A 19,038-nucleotide genomic window follows, 5' to 3' on the forward strand; every position below is an offset into this window, starting at 1 on the left:
TTCAATTCAAGAACTTTTTCATGACATGATAACACAGAACTGTGAACTGAATCAAAACATGGGGTTGAGATACATTTGCACTCAGATTGCCTGGTTCCACGTTTCCACTGATACTTAGAATGTACAGGTTGAAATGTAGTAGTCATTTTACCTTTGCTAACTAGTCCCCCCTTTCCCCAATACGTCAGAACTATTTGCGTTATGTTCCTCTGTTCAAAAAAAAAAGCCCACTATTCCTATTTCACTTACAGCCTTGAGGAAAAATAGTACCGGAAAGAAATAGGTAAAAATGCCTATGACCACCCCATGTGACATACACACCCTGCCAACATTCTCCTTCAGTATTTCTCTTTTCATGACGGTTTGCTCATGTATACTCTCCCTTTTTTTTCCCCCAAACTTGTCATACACTCTAATTAAATAAATTAATATGTTGAAGTGTGACCTCTAGAGGAACACTAACAAATAAAGGTCATTTTGTCAGGTGCCATCCTGTCGATTCCAACTCATAGTGACCCTAGGTACAACAGAACGGACACTGCCTGGTCCTGAGCCATCGTCACAATCATTGCCATGCTTGAGCCCATTGTTGCAGCCACTGTGTCAATCCATGTCATTGAGGGTCTTCCTCTTTTTCGCTGACCCTCTACTTTACCAAGCATGATGTTCTTCTCCAGGGACTGATCCCTCCTGACATGACCAAAATATGACCAAAGAAGTGCTACCCTTGCTTCTAAGGAGCATTCTGGTTATAATTCTTCTAAGACAGATTTGTTCCCTCTTTTGGCAGTCCATGGCATATTCAATATTCTTCACCAACACCGTAATTCAAACACGTCAATTCTTCTTTGGTCTTCCTTATTCATTGTCCAGCTTTCACATGCATTATGATGTGACTGAAAATACCATGGCTTGGGTCACGCGTACCTTAGTCTTCAAGGTGACATCTTTGCTCTTCAACACTTTAAAGAGGTCCTTTGCAGCAGATTTACCCAATGCAACGCATCTTTTGATTTCCTGACTGCTGCTTCCATGGGTGTTGATTGTGGATCCAAGTAAAATAAAATCCTTGACAACTTCAGTCTTCTCCTTTTAATGTCGCTCATTGGTCCAGTTGTGAGGGTTTTTGTTTTATGTTGAGGTGCAATCCATACTGAAGGCTGTGGTCTTTGATCTTCACTAGTAAGTTCTTCAAGTCCTCTTCACTTTCAGCAAGGAAGGTTGTGTCATCTGCGTAACGCAGGTTGTTATGAGTCTTCCTCCAATCCTGACGCCCCATTCTTCATACAGTCCAGCTTCTTGGTTTTATTGGCTCAGCATACAGATTGAATAGGTATGGTGAAAGAATACAATGATAATGCACACCTTTCCTGGCTTTAAACCAATCAGTATCCCCTTGTTCTGTCCCAACAACTGCCTCTTGATCTATGTACAGGTTCCTTATGGGCACAATTAAGTGCTCTGAAATTCCCATTTTTCGCAACGTTATCCATAATTTGTTATGATCCACACAGTCGAATGCCTTTGCACAGTCAATGAAACACAGGTAAACATCCTTCTGGTATTCTCTGCTTTCAGCCAGGATCCATCTGACATCAGCAATGATATCCCTGGTTCCACGTCCTCTTCTGAATCCAGCCTGAATTTTTGTTAGTTCCTTGTCATTATACTGCTGCAGCAGCTTCTGAATGATCTTTAGCAAAATTTTGCTTGCGTCTGACATTAATGATATTGTTTGATAATTTCCCCACTCGGTTGGGTCATGTTTCTTGGGAATAGGCATATATATAGATCTCTTCCAGCTGGTTGGCCAGGAAGTTTTCTTCCGTATTTCTTGACATAGATGAGTGAGCACTTCCAGTGCTGTATTCATTTGTTGAAATATCTCAATTGGTATTCTGTAAATTCCTGGAGCCTTGTTTTTCACCTATGCCTTCAAGTGCTGCTTGGACTTCTTCCTTCAGTACCATCAGTTCCTGATCATATACTACTTCCTAAATGGCTGAATGTCAACTAATTCTTTTTGGTATAATGACTCTGTGTATTCCTTCCATCTTCTTTTGATGCTTCTTGCATTATTTAGTATTTTCCCCATAGAATCCTTCACTACCAGCTTGCATTTTTTCTTCGGTTCTTTCGGCTTGAGAAACGCTGAGCATGTTCTTCCCTTTTGGTTTTTATCTCCAGCTCTTTGCACATGTCATTATAATACTCCACTTTGTCTTCCTGAGCAGCCCTTTGAAATCTTCTGTTCAGTTCCTTTACTTCATCACTTCTTCCTTTTGCTTTAGCTGCTCGATGTTCAAGAGCAAGTTTCAGAGTCTCTTCTGCTGACATCCATTTTGGTCTTTTGTTTCTTTCTTGACTTTTCAACGACCTCTTGCTTTCTTCATGTATGATTGTCCTTGATGTCATTCCTCAACTCATCTGGTCTTCAGTCATTAGCGTTTAACGCATCAAATCTATTCCTGAGATAGTCTCTAAATTCAGGTGGGGTATACTCAAGGTCTTATTTTGGCTCTCGTGGACTTGCTCTGATTTTCTTCAGTTTCAGCTTGTACTTGCATAGGAGCAACTGACAGTCTGTTCCACAGTTGCCCCTGGCCTTATTCTGACTGATGATATTCAGCTTTTCCATTGTCTTTTTCCACAGATGTAGTCCATCTGATTCCCGTGTGTTCCATCTACCGAGGTCATGTGTATAGCCGTCATTTAAGTTAAGTAGGGTCAAAGTTCCAAAAGATCAAATACATCACTAACTGGCAGAATAAAGACTTTGTAGTTGGGAATGGGAGAAAATTAGTTCTTTCATTCCAAGAAACTATGTGATAAGTAGTCTAAGAAATATAAAGAATCTGGAATAAAGCCTGGTTATCATTAACTTATCTTTTCACTAGAATTTAAAATACAGGATTTACAGATATATCCCAGTGTGATGATAATGCTGAATTTGTATTTCCCTTTCACACACCAGGCTTCAGTCATTACATATTTACTTAAGGAAAATTAAAATTGTCAAAGTACATTTAATGGTGATCTAAAATATTATATTGACACAATATTGCTGAGATGATATTACTAAAATGAAACTTCAATTTGGTGCCAACATATAACATTTAATGCATGACAGGTCCCACTGTTCCATTTCCCTACCTACACTAGCAGAATTAGTAAAATTTTTTTGGTTCCCTGATTTCTGATTTTCCGCAAGTCTCCTCCTATAGACCAAAGTTTTAGTCTGCTTATGTATAATGGTACAGAAGTTGACAATTAACATTTATACTGCTGAAGTCTACAACTTAGCATTTATATGAGTGTCTGACAGATGCGTGATTGCCTACAGGCATAAGTTTCAAAACTAACTTAGTGATTTTCATTGTAATGAATATAAAGCTATGTGTTTTAATCATGGCCAAAATTTAAAACATGGGCAAAATTATTTTCTTATAGCTCCTTCAAAAATTAGATTTCAATAGCATAGGTTTCTTTGTTGCTTTGGTGTATTCCTTTTTTTTTTTTTTTTTAATAAAATAAGAGAGAAATTGCTGGCCCTAGTTTTTTTCCCAGAGGAAAGCTGTAAGTTTTAATATAAATAAAAATAAATAGGGAAGGGAAATACATGCCAGAAGCAGATTTTTTTCCTGTATAGTACAACAGGCATAGCACAATTAGAGATATAAAAAGAACCAAAACTACTAATTAAAATGCATTGTTCAAACTAAACAAAATGCATGAAAGATATCATTGTGCGCATTCAAATGATTTCACTCCATCCATAATTAATACAAAGGGACCATCAATGTGTTGGCATTCAAGCTTAGTATTTGGATAATATTGGAAAGTATTTTCCAACAGGATAAAACAATCATTATTGAGAGATACATTCAGAATGAAAAATTATTAGATGTACTACTACTTTTTCCATTCTTCAGGGTAAAATTGAGAATAAGAGTTATGTAAAGATTGAAAACATAAAATAAAGGCATATCTGGGGATATCAACTACCCCCTTTATCTTTAACCTCTTCTACAAAGATTCTTTCCACTTCTCCTATAAACACGCCCAGTTTAAAACCTTCCTTTGAAACTGCAGCTTCCCCTACCATACACTACTTCAGAGTCAGCTACACACCAATGTCTCTACTATTTCTTTTTATCTTCCTCCTCAAAACACTGCTATCTGGATCTGCCTCAACCATGTCATTCAAACTGCAATGCCAAAGGCAATAGAAAACCCACATATCGCCGAATTCAATAAGCATTTCTCAATTCTTTTTATGTATCTGACATACCTTTGCTCCACAGGGCACTACCGACTAGTCTCCCTCCTGGAACTTTTCTTTTCCCTTGGCTTTGGATGTGGCATTCTTTCTGCTCCACCTACCTCTCTGAATCATTACTTCTCAGTCCCCTTAACTAGATCCTTTTCACTGCTTGCTCCTTATAGTATAGGCTGGCCTCTTTTTACTTTATCCTCTTTCCCTAGATAATCCCATCCACTCCCATAGTTTCAACTACAGTAAAATCTGCAAAAGCCAGAACTCGTGTCAGGCAGAAACTTGTCAGAAGGAAAACCCAAATATTTTCCACTAATAGTGATAGAAAAGTGGTGACCGCACCCCCTCAAGGGCAGGAAACTTGCAAAACCCAGAAAAGTAAGGCATTTCTGCTGAGTTCTGACTCTCACAGGTTTCACTGTACTATCTGCAAGGTGATGGTTCCTAATCTGTATCTCCAACTGAGACCTCTCTGGAAACTTCCAGAATCATATATCCATGTAAATGTCTATGAGATATCTCCATCTGGATATCCAAAAACACTTCAAAACTCAACATTTCTAAAAACGTCAAGCACTCTCGTTCCCCTAAAGCCAAACGTTCTTCCTGAAATTTCTATCTTAGTTGATGGTACCACTATCTATTTAGTCACCCGCATCAGACAGACACCTAGGCGTCATCCCCTCATTCATTCCCAACTAATCAGCAGAACTGCCCCATAAGGTTTCCTAGCCTGTAAATTTTTATGGGAGCAGACTGTCAGGTCTTCTACCGCAGACAAAAAGTCAGGATTAATTCATTTGCATACATTTTCTATCATTAAAACATTTCTGCTCAGAGGATTTATTACAAAGTTATACCTATGATGGTCTATTAAGGTGTAACTTCTGTAAAACAAATTCAATTTGACCAATTATATGTCTCTACTGCCACTGACCAAAAGGCACCCACATTTTACATGGCCAAACTCCTCCAAACTGGTCTATCCTAGTAAAGGGCATCACAATTCGTCTGGGCGTTAATATCAAAAACCTGGAAGATATCTTTGACTCTTTTCTTTCTATCCTATCCCATGTGTAAATTAAGCATCAACTTGATTTACTATTCAATGTAATTCTATGGAAATTATTCTACCTGTTTAGATAGAACCTTCTGACAGTGATGTGCTATTTATATTTACGTATTCTTATAAAAAAAGATTATTTGATTAATTTTATATATTAATACAACATATAATATGATGCTTTAACAGTTTTACCGTAATTATTCTTCAGTGTTAATACTCTATAATAATTGTGTAAGATAAAACATGCTTAATTTTTTGGTTCTCAAACTCATTTACTCATTCATCCATCCATTCATTCTCAAAAGCTGAAAATCCAGAGCAATGCTTGTCATCTGAGATCTAGAAAGAATAAGATCAGAAGTACAGAAAGGGTTTTCTAATTTGTTTTAAAATTAGCTGCTGTATGTCTTCAGGAAGATAGTTAAAATTAGGTGTATCTCACACTGACTAGGTACTAAAGCAATATTTAATTTCTCAAATACTGTTGAAAAATGAACTAGTCTACGTATATAAACTTTTCAGCCAACTGATGCTTATGGTTTTAGTGGTGTGCTTGTTTGTTTCTAAAGAAATATTTATAAAATGTATCAGGCAATCACTTGCTGTTTTAAAGAGGGAAAAGTGAATTTCATTCTAAGTTATTCATGATAACATTACTAACACTATTTATCATACTATGTTGCAATCAATTTAGAATACTCCAGGAAATTGTGAGGTGAGACAGTAAGGCTACTTGACCCTACCAAACTGTTCTGATTCTAAATAGCTAATAGTTTTTTTGTTTATCTGTTTGTTTGTGTCTTATACTCTTCTTTTCTCCATCCTTCTTTTCAGCTGCCCCTTCTTGTCAGAATATTTTCCTCTACCAGTCTCTCTCTGTACTGTGTTTGATCTGCTGGTAATAAAGCTTGGTAACTAAGTAAACTATCTATCTCATCAGTCTCTGCTCAAGGCTTGGAGTCTGATTCTGTATCTCTCCTATTTCTACTTTAAGAATTGCAAGTGGAAGTGGAAGCTGTTTTCCCTTCTGACTGATGGCTTTGGAGCTCACCTCTGGGCTCATAATTGTGTTTTTAGAGCTAAACCTCTTGGGAGCTTGACCACTGGATAGAGAGACATAAAACCAAGTATCACTACTATAGCAAACTGTAGGTTCAAATGACCTCTTCTAAGTAAGCTCCTGGGTAATGTCGACCTCACACCCACAGTTCTATACAACTTTATGATGGATACATAAATCAAAAATTGACATAGTTTGTATCCATTATGATACTGTTGTAGGGAGAGAATTCAAATTTGGTATAAGGGGTAAAAGTATAAATTAACTAAGACTGTATAGAAAATAATTTGTATAGACCAAGGAGGCTCTTTTACAATACTATGTAGGATGATTTAACCCACGAAATACTATTAGACCATGAACTGAAATGGAATGCTGAGAAGAAGTGAGAGGGAGCTTGGCTTATGCACTGCAGTGAGTCTACGCATGGATGGGCACAGCACATCTCCTGTTGCACGCACCCTGTTGCTCATCAAGTGACATGGATCCGAGCTGTTTGTTAACCACAGAAGAAGGAGAATCTGAAACAAAAATGAGATTTCAACTTAAAAGTAAGCAGCGGAAGATGGCACAGCAATGTCACGATCATCTGTAGGCTTATGAAACAAATGTGTAAGGGTAGGGAAGAGAGGTAAGTACCGTGGTGTGCTTCTCAAGCAGTGAGTAAGCAAGGCCACGTGCTTAAGATGTTATTCCAGGCAAGCATTAAGCAACTCTGAAAATGACTTGAGAAAACATTTTTCTAGTACCATGCACGGACCTTTTTTTCAAGTTCATTTAGTGCAGGCAAAAGGTGCAAGTTAGATAATTAGGAATGGGTATCTTGTTCACTAAGCAGAAGACTCCTTGCCCTTCTCAAACCACCCCTCCAGCTCCTTAACATGGCTTTCATCCTGCCTTGGAGGATTCAAGACATGAAATGAGATGCTGTCTGCACTTTGCTGGATGTTGTCTGTAGCACCTTGAGCTGAACATGGAGCTCAAGGTTAAATTGTTTTAGAGAAGAAGAAGAAGAAAAAAAAAAAAAAAAGCTTAAAAGGGAAACATTCATTGACGTAATTACCATCACAGAAGTACAGACAACTCTAAAATCTCTACGGTACACCATGCATATTAACACTGTACTCTGTGAAGGCAGAGGCTTCTTTAGAGGTACGTGGCAGGAAAAGGAAAACAGAGGCAAAGAAGGCTTAATGGTCTGGGATTTAGGCTTTCTATCTTGGCTTCAAACAAAATAGTTTTGTTTCTATCTTTTGATACACTGATTCTTTGTAAAAATTTGTTTTATAAATGGGTTCTACTGCTTGAAAAACACTGGTACAGAGGAAGGAAGGCAGCATAATAAAATGAAAACAGCACTGGTCTGGAGTTAGGAAATTTTGATTCTAGACCTAGGTCTGACAATAATGAGCTATATGACACAGGACAAGCCAGAACATTTTTAGGCCTACGCTTCTCCTTTCTCCCTGATTACCCTGGGGATTTGGTAACACAAGCAAGGCACTAGGGAGAAGGAGGTGGCTGCTTCCCACTTCTGGCTTGGGTTCCAGAGTCCCAGTGGGGCTACAGGAAAGGAAAAGATGTAGGTAATAAGCATAGTTCTTCCCCAAATGTAAGAATAACTCCTCCTTTCTAATATCCTGTGATCTAGTTCTTAGCAAATGTTAATAAAATAGCAACAACAAAAATCCCTGTACTTTTGGCTGATAATCAGCTTCTGCTCATAATGGCACTTCATTTACCAAAGAGCAAGATTTTTCCAATATATCCTGGGATCACAGCAATTTTGTACCACTCAACTGCTTCCATTTGTACATCTGTATACTTAAAAGTCTGAATCCTGCTAGTAGGGCCATTTGTATCAGCCTTAAACCTACCATCCTCTAGTATCATCAGTTAGTTCATAGATTTTTACTTCTTACTAAATTTTGATACAGCATGGTTAACATTTAAATAATAACTTTTACTTAGCCTACTGAAAACCTCTTCATCAGAACATTCAGTTCAACAAATTTTTATTACACAAAAAACAAAGTAAGAATGATAGTATTTCAGCCAATTTCCTAATCTATCCATGATTTACTTCCCATTTATAAGATTTCTTCTTTATTCACTTCAGAGTTAGATACAATGTTCCCATTTTGTTGTTTTTGAAGAAGATGGTTTTTAGAGGTAAAATTATATTCCTTTCAACTAAAGGAAAATATAACAAAAATGTGACTCACAGTGATACAAATGTTAGAAAACCTTCTTAGAAAGCCTTATGAAATCTTTTTGGGCACTTTGAATTCATTATACATTTCACCATGTTTATTTAATAATTAAGATCTTCAAAAAACTATAAACTCTCTAAGTGGTCTTTCTTTCAAATATATAATTTTTCCATAAATACTGTAAAATGTATAAATCTTATTGATATAAAATGCATCTTATTTATTTCCATAAAATTTAGGATGGAATAAGTCACTGCAAAAACCACACTGAGGACCTAGAAATCTGTCATCACCACAAAACTACGTATTTTTCCACTCTTGAAGGATTTAAAATATTGATAAAGCTGATATTAAGAAAAAAGAATAGCATAAACCAAAAGGGTTTGTTTTTTGGCTTTATAATCTGTCAAGAATATCATTTATATCCGAGGGATTATTTGTTATCTCTCCCATCTTGAAGACTAATTTTTAAGATAAAATCCTTTTTGATCATTGCTTTCATTTTATATTTAATCTTGGGTACCATGCAACTGTTTTTGAAAAGGATTTTTTTCTTCTGTCACATAAACATTTTAAGTGACTTTTTAAAATCACTAGATATTGATAAATATAATACTCAACTCTTATCTTACAGAAGTATTTTCAAATATTAATACTGTAACCATCAGATTAGCTTTTAAACAACCGCAATTTATTAATTCAATCCTGACTGCATCAGTTGTTCATATGCTCTACACAATATCTCTGTGAAATATCTTCTATAAATACCATCAGAAATAAAAACCTAAACGTATCGTCCAATGATAACTTATTAAAAAATGCATTATGGCTGATCAGCTTTTTGGAAATGTTTATAAAGTTATTATTTTTAAGGGAGAAACTTTAAGCAAAAGCTTCATTCCGTATTAAGTTCAGTGTCTCATGGTCAACTGTTACATAGTTTAAAAATTTGCCTTCTGGTTTTGAGAAAATTGTTAGCCCCTTGGCACCAGAGTTTTCTGAACTGTAGAAAAAAAACAGAATTATAGTTTAACAGGAAAATAACAAGGACTTTTCAGCCAGATTCCCTCAGTTGAAATCTGGCTTTTCTCCTCGGTAATACTGTAATCCTGGGCAAGTTACTTAACTTTTCTAAGTCTCAGTTCCTCCAACTGTAAAATGGGGATAATCACAATATCTACCACATAGTATCTGTATGAAGATTTAATGAGCATTCAAACTACTTAGGTAATACATGGGAAAGGATCAACTAATGAAAATTATTGTTATTACTTGCCTGTTTCCCAGATATATGATGTTGAATGAAAAAATAATGATAGGAAGCTGTTCTGCAAAATATAGAGCACATTACCATGTTTAAATGCTAACAGATTCACCATCATTTTGCCCAGGACTCTGATAATCATACAGGGAGTTAAGGAGTGCTTGCAGAACTAGGTCAGCACCCTTTCTGATTTATTAACTGCTTATGCTGTAACCCTAATGACAGGGATAAATGCATCCATCTGAGAGAAGTATACATGTGACTGCGTCTTCATGGACACTGTGGGGAATCTGACATTGTACAGAGCCTGCTGGCACAGGATCGGGTAAGTGCTGATTTTCTCCAATATGGCTCAGTTTTGAAAAGCCCTTTGTCAAAATAATCACTAATGTTTTATACCCTTTGGGGTACAAAAATTACTTCTTTTTTATCCAATTGGCAAAACCGTGCCATAAAGTGAAAAAACAGTTCCTACCTGACCCTCTCTAGACTGGCTCCATGCTCCAGTGGGGATCTGTGGTGGTCGGGCCAGTACCAGCAGACTCCACAGGGTGCTGTCACTCTAAGCAGGAGCCAGCAACCCATGACTTCAGGGGACCTGAAATGGAAAAAAAGAGTTGGGCTTAAAATCAGCCATACGCTGAATGTCTCTGCCACAGCTGTTTGGGGCATTCATCTGATAAGTACATATAGCTCATTAAAAGCCCTGAATGCTAACAATTTTAGAAAAAAAAAAGAAAGAAAGGTACTATAATTAAAGTAGTACATTATTATGTGTACTACTCTCCGTAAAAATATGACAATTTATATGTCAATTTTATGCCATCTCCGTAAATTACAGCAGGCCATGCTACATAAATAAATCATCAATTGGGAAACTGAGGCATAAAGCAGCCAAATGACCTGCCCAAGGTCATGTAGTCAGAGAGCCAGGGACAATAACTCAGCCAATCTAGTACCCACGAGGTAATATGATGAAGGCAAATTCATTTCTGTAAGATTAAAAAAAAAACAAAAAAACTGAAAGGCTAGAAATAAGTTGTGTAAATTTTGTATTTCCTAAAAGTCTAGAAAAAAATATGCTTTTTAAAAAACTAAATGAAGTAAAAAATATTTTAAAGTAAAATATTCTGATTTTGAAAAATGCAGTTTTGGGAAATTCTGAAGTGTTATTTATACGTGTCTTTTTTTTTTTAGAGCAGTGGTTTTTAGACTTTGTTTTGGGGTGCAAAGGTGCTTTGGTGATGGGTCTTTACCTCTTCTGAAGTTTAAATTCAGAACGCTGTTACTATTAAATATTTTATGCTTAAAATTTCCATATAAGACTGATGGAACAGTTCACAATGTGGGGAAAAAAGAAAATTATTATTTTAACATCTATATTGTATACTTCATTTCAAACAATTTGAAACTGAAGGTAATACTATTTGATGTCTTAAATATTTTAGTCTTCGATTGTCAAGAGGTATTAACAACTCAACAGATAACATTCCATCTGAAATTATCATTAACTAGCACCAGGACCCTTCTCATTTTATCCCACTTAAGATGTAGATGATTATTTCTACAAAGTGGTATGATCTTACTTTCCTATAGAAATTCGGTACTGGAGACTCAGTTTACACATAGTCTTTCATAAATGACTCTCATATCTCCTATATTTTGAAAAGAGAATAAAATGTTTGCCAGACAATGTAAGAAGTCAGAAATTCTTTCTACCTTTACTAAAATTTCTTAATTTCCAAATGACATTACTGGCTCCTTTGAACATCTTGTATCTAAAGACTTAAACAGGTGAAAAAACAACAGAAATATCATTTACTGGCATTATCATCAGATATTGATAATCTAAAGACATCAAGATACAATAGAAAAATATACTTTTTCTATATGAGAGCTGCATACTTTTCCATCGCTAATGAATTAAAATCTAGAATGCTAATTTTGGTGCTTTCTAAACTGATATGTGATTTTTGTAAAATCTAACATGAGAGACTGGATCAATTATGTATGAAATAAAATTTTAATAATTGTAATTCAAATAAAACCTATCTCCCTGTTGAATTTCATAAATTTAATTACTATTCTGTATTTTTGTAATTTGTGTATTCTGAAATGAAGAATTTTGCATTAAGCCAACTCATTTTTCCTCACATCCAAAATTTTCTAAAGGGACAAAAATATATAGTTTTTATTAGTAGTCCTTTGTAACAAACTGATGACACATTATTGAACTCTTAAGGCTTTTAGTGTCAAATAATTGTTCCAGGGCATGATAAGATTTATTAGGGCCTCATAAGAATGCCCTGTTGAAAGCTATAAGCAGATGAAGTACCTCACCTTGTAGGGTAAAGGAAACCACACACACTGAGTGACAGCACGAAGTGCCTCTAATACTGGTCCATGTGGGCAGTATCGGGGCCCAAGTATAAGGTTTAATACGGAAGACAACATGTTCCTTACCTTTAAAATTGGCAAGGTGTATATTAAACTTTAGCTTTTTAAAGATCGCCCAGACCAGACTAATTACCAAACTAGATACTAATGAGAATGACTGCTAATCAGAGTTGGGAAGAAAACATCTTATTTTAGAGACCGTATAATCACCCTAAACATCTCAAAACATCTGCTTCAATTCAAATTGGTAAACTAGACACGAAAAGCTGTTGCTGTTCTTGTTGTATGCCATCAAGCTGACTTCAACTCATGAAGACTCTATAGGACAGAGCAGAACCATCCCCTAGGGCTTCCTAGCTATAGTCTTTATGGGAGCAGATCACCGGATCTTCTCACCCAAAGAGCTGGTGAGTTTGAACTGCCTACCTTTCAGTTAGCAGCCAAATGCTTAACCACTGTGCAACCAGGGCTCCTTCATGAAAGGCTAGAAGTCTCAAAACATTTTTTCTAATGTCCACAGTGCTCACTTCTTTCCCATTAATGTGGACAGTTTTCTTTTATACTCAAAACTCACTTCAATATTTGGTTTGTCACCTGCTAAAATTCATTACACACACACATTTTATCTTTCTTTTCATTAGTTTTTGTTGGGTCATGAATATTTTTTAACTTATAAAACACTTTGGCCAAAATTGTATCTAAAGCACAAAATTGTAACAAAATGCTTTATTATTAAATGTCATGACTGTAATTTAATCAAGCTATCTTGTTAATTGCTAATTTTAAGTACAGGAAAATACTTTTCTATGTTAAAAGAAAGAAAAAATCAGATACAACTTTGCCTGCCTGATACTCCTGGTACTAGTATAACGCTGCATTAGAAATTAAGTTGATGATTTGCCCCAAATATCGTATGTATGGAGTCCTGGTGGCACGGTGGTTAAGTGCTCAGCTGCTAACCAAAAGGTCAGCAGTTTGCATCTACCACTTGCTCCGTGGAAATCCTATGGGGCAGTTCTACTCTGCCCTATAGGGTTGCTATGAGTCAGAATTGACCCGACGGCAATGGGTTTGGTTTGGGCTTTTGGTATCATATGTATATTACAGGGGTTTAAATTTATTTTATTTCACCACAGTAATTATAGAATGTGCTTTTGTTACCACAGTATTCATTGAAGCAGATACTTATATATTGGAGGTTTTCCAGTTCTACAAATAAACAAATTAATTCTAAGTATTTTCATCAGAGTTCTCAAAGTAATGTCTAAATTCATCATCCTTAGGGTTGGCAAAACAAAGTATATCAAACAAAGTATCATAAATTCATTAGTATGAGAAGTTAGACATATTTTACCTCCTAAACGGACAGCAGGTCTACAGTGCCTATTATCCGCCTTCTTGAAAGAATTAAGTTCACAAGTTATTTTGTGTTCTATTTCCCATTAATTCCTTCAACAAATGTTTATTGAGCACCATAAGTTTTCTGATCATAAAAGAACTAGGCCATTAATAAACTCAGTGAAAAACAGTGGCACAGGTTATTATTGTCCTATCAGAATTTCACAGAGTAAGAAGAACAGCAAGAGACTGCTGAGTACTTTTGAAGCCCTAGGTATCAGAAAGTTGATTACGTATAGAAGGAATAATTAAGCAAATGCTGAAAAATTACAAATAATCACAGAAGGGGATGATTGAGTCAGCATGCTAGTACATGGCCAAACAATACTATAAATCCAAAATCTAGCATTACCAGATTTATGTAAGAATACCGGTTAATTTTCAATGCCAAAAAATAAAAGAGGAGGAGGAGCTAGGAGCCATAAGCATAGATACCATTTCAGCATATGGGAAATTTCAGGAGAAATATCAATTTAGGCTCTAAAGTTACTAAATAATTATTAAAAAGTAGGGCATTGGCTATAAAATTAATAGTTTCCCCTTCTCCAAATATACTACCAGTAAAATAACAGACTATTTTATATTCGCCTCTCCGGCAGATGTGGCTGCAAGTCTGTCCTTCTAACCACGTGAGAATGAATGAATACCACCATGTGCAAGGAAAGGAGGGATAAGCTGTAAGTACATTAGCTCTATTTTTGAGGAGGAAAAGGGAAGCATCTTATTAAACAGTAAAGCAGTGTTAAAAAACCAACTCTACCAGCTGCTTAAGGACACTTGACATTAATAACCTGAAGCATGAGGGTCCTGTGAAGAGCCCTCACAAGAAGACTGATCAGAAGTGGAAGGCTGCTGTTGGGTACGCGCAGCTAGCTCTTGCTGTCTCTGCTGCTCAGCCTTCTTAAGCCTCAGTTGTTGCAGGCGCTTACGGAGCAAAGCTATCTCAGGCCCCCTTAAAAATTCTGACACAGATAGGAAAAAAAGGTGAAAAGATAGTAATAAAGCTGAAAATAATAAGAATTAGATTATACATCAAAGAAAGAAAGAATGTAAATAAAACGTTTCATAGAGGAACACTAAAAATAAGTTAGTCAAAAAAAAAAAGGAATTACTACTCATTAAATTATGAGACAAACTATATGCACTTATATGCTCAAACACCCAAGTGCTTCTCTTTAACTATGATGATTTAGACAAATGCCTTTCCCTAAGAATATAATTAAACAGAATAAAAAGAAAGCCCTACTTAGGCAAAAGAATTTAAAATAAAGATTACTTTCCTCACTAATTTAGTCTTTTTATAATAAAACAATACTAGGAAAAATAAAAAATTGAAAACTATCAGTTATTTCATCTAATCCATACAAAAAAAACCTCAGTTACTTTATTTCAAGCAAGTAATAATGAAAACTCTATTAAAATGTTGTAAAAGCCACGCGTCTGGAAATAATCTTTGGAATTTATTAAAGGAGCTCTTTATACAGTGAAAGACACATATTCTTCAGCTAATGTGTTTCTTTTCACATTGTTGTTGCTGTTGTTATTGTGTGCCATTGTCATGTGCCCAGTGAGTTGATTCCAACTCATAGCAACCCCACAGGACAGAGCAGAACTGCCCCATAGAGTTTCCTAGGCTATAATCTTCATAGGAGCAGACTGCCAGGTTTTTTCTCCTGCAGAGTCACTGGTGGGTTCAAATCGCTGAGCCTTTCGGTTAGCAACCAGGCGCTTAACCATTGTACCACCAGTGTTCTTCCTTTTCATGTTAGAATTGTGTTTACTTTTTTTAAGCTAAAAAATATTTACATAAATACTAACATTTACATAAACTTTAGCTGAGGTGATAATCATAGATGAAAAGTAGAAAAACAACACAAAATTCTGCAAACAGATATTCACTGAGTGTCTACTATGCAGAAGGCACTATTTGAGGCTTTGGGGATTAAAAAAAAAAAAAAATTAAAGTAACGCCTGAGGAGTTTCTGTTCTGAGGGGAAAACAGGCAACGTCAGCAAATACAAATACTTATACACGTAATGCACATGTGCGTGTGTGTCTCAGGTGAAGGTGACTGCTATGAAGTAAAATAACGCAGGGCTGGGTAAGGGGAAACAGGTCAGTGGAGAGTGTTGTTACTTTATATATGGTCACGGTCATTAGGAAAGGCTTCTCTCATTCTCTCAAAAGGTAATATTTGAACAAAGATGAAAAGGATGTGAAGGAGCAACCCACATTAAAATCTGGAGGAAAAAATGTGGAAAGGTGGAAAGAAAAGGAACTGCAAATGTGCAGAGAGAAGTGTATCTGGATCTGGGATACAGTTAAGGTAATGGCGGGAAAATTAGCTGATGGATTGAATATAGAGTCACCCCAAATGTTTGGCTGGTAACACGAAAAACAGAGGTGCCATTTACTGTGATGGGAAACAATGGAGGAGGAACAAGTAGTGTTGGGGGAAGAATAGAACGAACAAGCATTCAAGTGGAAAAAGTAGAACAGGAACTGGATATAAGAGTTCAGAATCCAGAGGAGATATAAATTTAGAAATGCTATCTAAAGTCATCTACACAGTACGTAATGAAAGAGGCCTAAGAGCTGAGTCCTGGGGCGCTCTGATGTTTAAAAAGAAGAAGAACATCCAAGAAGAATAAGGAGAAGTCAGTGAGGGGGTTAGAGAAATAAGTGAGCAGTGTTCTATAGGATCAGTGATAAAAGTGTGTCAAGAAGGGGGGAGTGAACAGTTGTGTCAAATGCTGCTGATATACTTGGGGAGAAAAAAAAGCAAAAACAAAAACTGAAAACTCACCACTGGATACTGGCGACCTTGACAAAAGCTGTTTCAGTGAAACAGTAAGGGCCAAAGCCTGACTGGAGCAGGTTCAAGAGAAAGGAAGAGGTAATGAAGCAGAGATATGTAGAACGTACACTCTTTCCAAAAGTTTTGCTGTAAGAGGAGAACAGACAAATGGGATGATGGCACATACTTGTATGCTGACAGGTAATCTTTCACTGTGTGTGTCGAGGGGTGGGTAGGGAAGATGATGCATGAAAATATGTGGGTAACAACAGGAATGCTGTCCTTGAATAGACCAAAGAAGATGAGTTCCAGTGGGTAAGAAAAATAATTGATTTTGGATAGGTACATAAACACTTCATTTACAATAACCAAAAGGGAGGCAGAGTATATGAGCACAAATGTTGATAGCTGTAGATTTGGTGGTGGTGGCATTATCTGTCAGTATGTCATGCTGTGGTGGCTGGCATGTTGCTGTGATGCTGGAAGCTATGTCACCAGTATTTCAAATACCAGTTGGGTCACCCATGGTGGACAGGTTTCAGCAGAGCTTCCAGACTAAGACAGACTAGGAAAAATGACCTGGTGGTCTACTTCTGAAAAATATGGCCATTGAAAACCTGATGAGCAGTAGAACATAAAGTGAATGGGAGAAATGATGACGTAAAACAGCTGAACAGATGTCAAAGGGAGGCTTGAGAAGACAAAGTATTATAATGAAGTGTCAGAAATGGATGTCAGAGGAGATTCTGAAAGTTGCTCTAGAATGTCGAGCAGCTAAAGCGAAAGGAAGAATTGATGAAGTAAAAGATTCCAACAGGCAGCTCGAGAAGACAAAGTATTATAATGACCTGGAAAACCAAAAGGGAAGAACACGCTCTGCATTTCTCAAGCTGAAAGAACTAAAGAAAAAATTCACGCCTCAAGCTACTGTTGCAATACTGAAGGATTCTATGGGGAAAATCTTAAACGACTCAGGAAGCATCAAAAGAAGATGGAAGATATATATAGAGTCACTATACCAAAACGAAGCGGTTGATGTTCAACCATTTCAGGAGGTACCATATGAGCAGGAACCAATGTCACTGAAGGCACTGGCAAAAAACAAGGCTCCAGGAATTGATGGAATACCCATTGAGATGTTTCAACAAATGGATGTAGCACTGGAAGTACTCACTCATCTTTGCCAAGAAATCTGAAAGGCAGCTACCTGGCCACCCAACAGGAAGAGATCCGTATTTATGCCTATTCCCAAAAAAGGCAATCCCACCCAATGTGGAAATTATTGAACAATATCATTAATATGACACGCAAGTAAAATTTTGCTGAAGATCACTCAAAAGCGGCTACAGCAGTGTATCGACAGGGATCTGCCAGAAATTCAAGTCAGATTCAGAGGAGAACCCGGAACCAAGGATATCATCGCTGATGGATCCTGGCTGAAAGCAGAGAATAACAGAAACAAGTTTACCTTTGTTTATTGACTATACAAAGGCAGTTGACTGTGTGGATCATAATAAATTATGAATAACACTGTGAAGAACGGAAATCCCAGAACACTTAATTGTGCTCATGAAGAACCTCTACATAGATCAAGAGGCAGCTGTTCGAAGAGAACAAGGGGATACTGCATGGTTTAAAGTCAAGAAAGGTGTGCGTCAGAGTTGCATCCTTTCACCATACCTATTCAATCTGAACGTTGAGCAAATAATCCAAGAAGCTAGACTACACGAAGAAGAAAGGGGCATCAAGATTGGAGGAAGACTCATTAACAATCTGTGTCATGCAAATGGCACAACATTGCTTGCTGAAAGTGAAGAGGACTTGAAGCACTTACTGATGAAGATCAAAGACCACAGCCTAAAGTACAGATTATACCTCAACATAAAGGAAACAAAAATCCTCACAACCGGACCAATAAGCAACATCATTATAAATGCAGAAGAGTTCAAGGTTGTCAAGGATTTCATTTTACCTGGATTCACCAACACTCATGGAAGCAGTAGTCAAGAAATCAAACAATGTATTGCACTGGGCAAATCTGCTGCTCTTTAAAGTGTTAAAAAAAAAAAAAAAAAAAAGGATGTTACTTTCAGGACTAAGGTGCATCAGACCCAAGCCATAGCATTTTTAATCTCATATGCATGCGAAAAGTTGGACAATGAATGAGGAAGACCGAAGAAGAACTGATGCCTTTGAATGCTGGTGTTGGTGAAGAATACTGAATGGAATACCAACCGACTTTCAGAAGAACAAAATATCTGTCTTGGAAGAAGTACAGCCAGAATGTTCCTTAGAAGTGAGTATGGCAAGACTGTCTCATGTGCTTTGGACATGTTACCAAGAAGGACCAATTCCTGCAGAAGGACATCATGCTTGGTAAAGCATGTCTTCCAAATTTCTTGACACAGACAAGTGAGCACTTCAAGCATTCCATCTCTTTGTTGAAATCTCTCAATTGGTATTAATTCTTGGAGCCTTGGAAAGAAAGACCCTCAATGAGATGGACTGACACACTGCCTGCAACGATGGGCTCAAACACAGCAATGATTGTGAGGATGGCGCAGGAC

At 36.7% G+C, this 19,038-nt stretch overlaps 1 protein-coding gene and 1 long non-coding RNA gene across 4 annotated transcripts in view; one reads left to right on the forward strand and one right to left on the reverse strand.

The window, feature by feature from the left end:
• Positions 1 to 19,038, reverse strand: part of DCAF6 (DDB1 and CUL4 associated factor 6) — a 171,121-nt gene that overhangs the window by 51,652 nt on the left and 100,431 nt on the right. Inside the window, exons 11-12 of one of the 3 annotated variants that reach the window (XM_049881321.1) lie at positions 14,466 to 14,636; positions 6,864 to 6,923 (exon numbers count right to left, since the gene is read on the reverse strand). The exons of 1 other annotated variant lie outside the window; for it this stretch is intronic. In XM_049881321.1, coding sequence (XP_049737278.1) covers positions 6,864 to 6,923; positions 14,466 to 14,636 — 231 coding nt within the window. The remainder of the gene's footprint in view (positions 1 to 6,863; positions 6,924 to 14,465; positions 14,637 to 19,038) is intronic. One more of the 3 variants, XM_049881319.1, reaches the window with a different exon arrangement.
• LOC126073988 (uncharacterized) lies at positions 9,848 to 16,336 on the forward strand. The gene is made up of 3 exons (XR_007516899.1): positions 9,848 to 10,204; positions 14,274 to 14,351; positions 15,862 to 16,336. It is a non-coding gene; the product is annotated as an uncharacterized LOC126073988 (long non-coding RNA).

The sequence above is a fragment of the Elephas maximus genome, chromosome 3 (genome assembly GCF_024166365.1).
Source record: "Elephas maximus indicus isolate mEleMax1 chromosome 3, mEleMax1 primary haplotype, whole genome shotgun sequence".
NCBI classification, from domain to species: Eukaryota; Metazoa; Chordata; class Mammalia; order Proboscidea; family Elephantidae; genus Elephas; species Elephas maximus.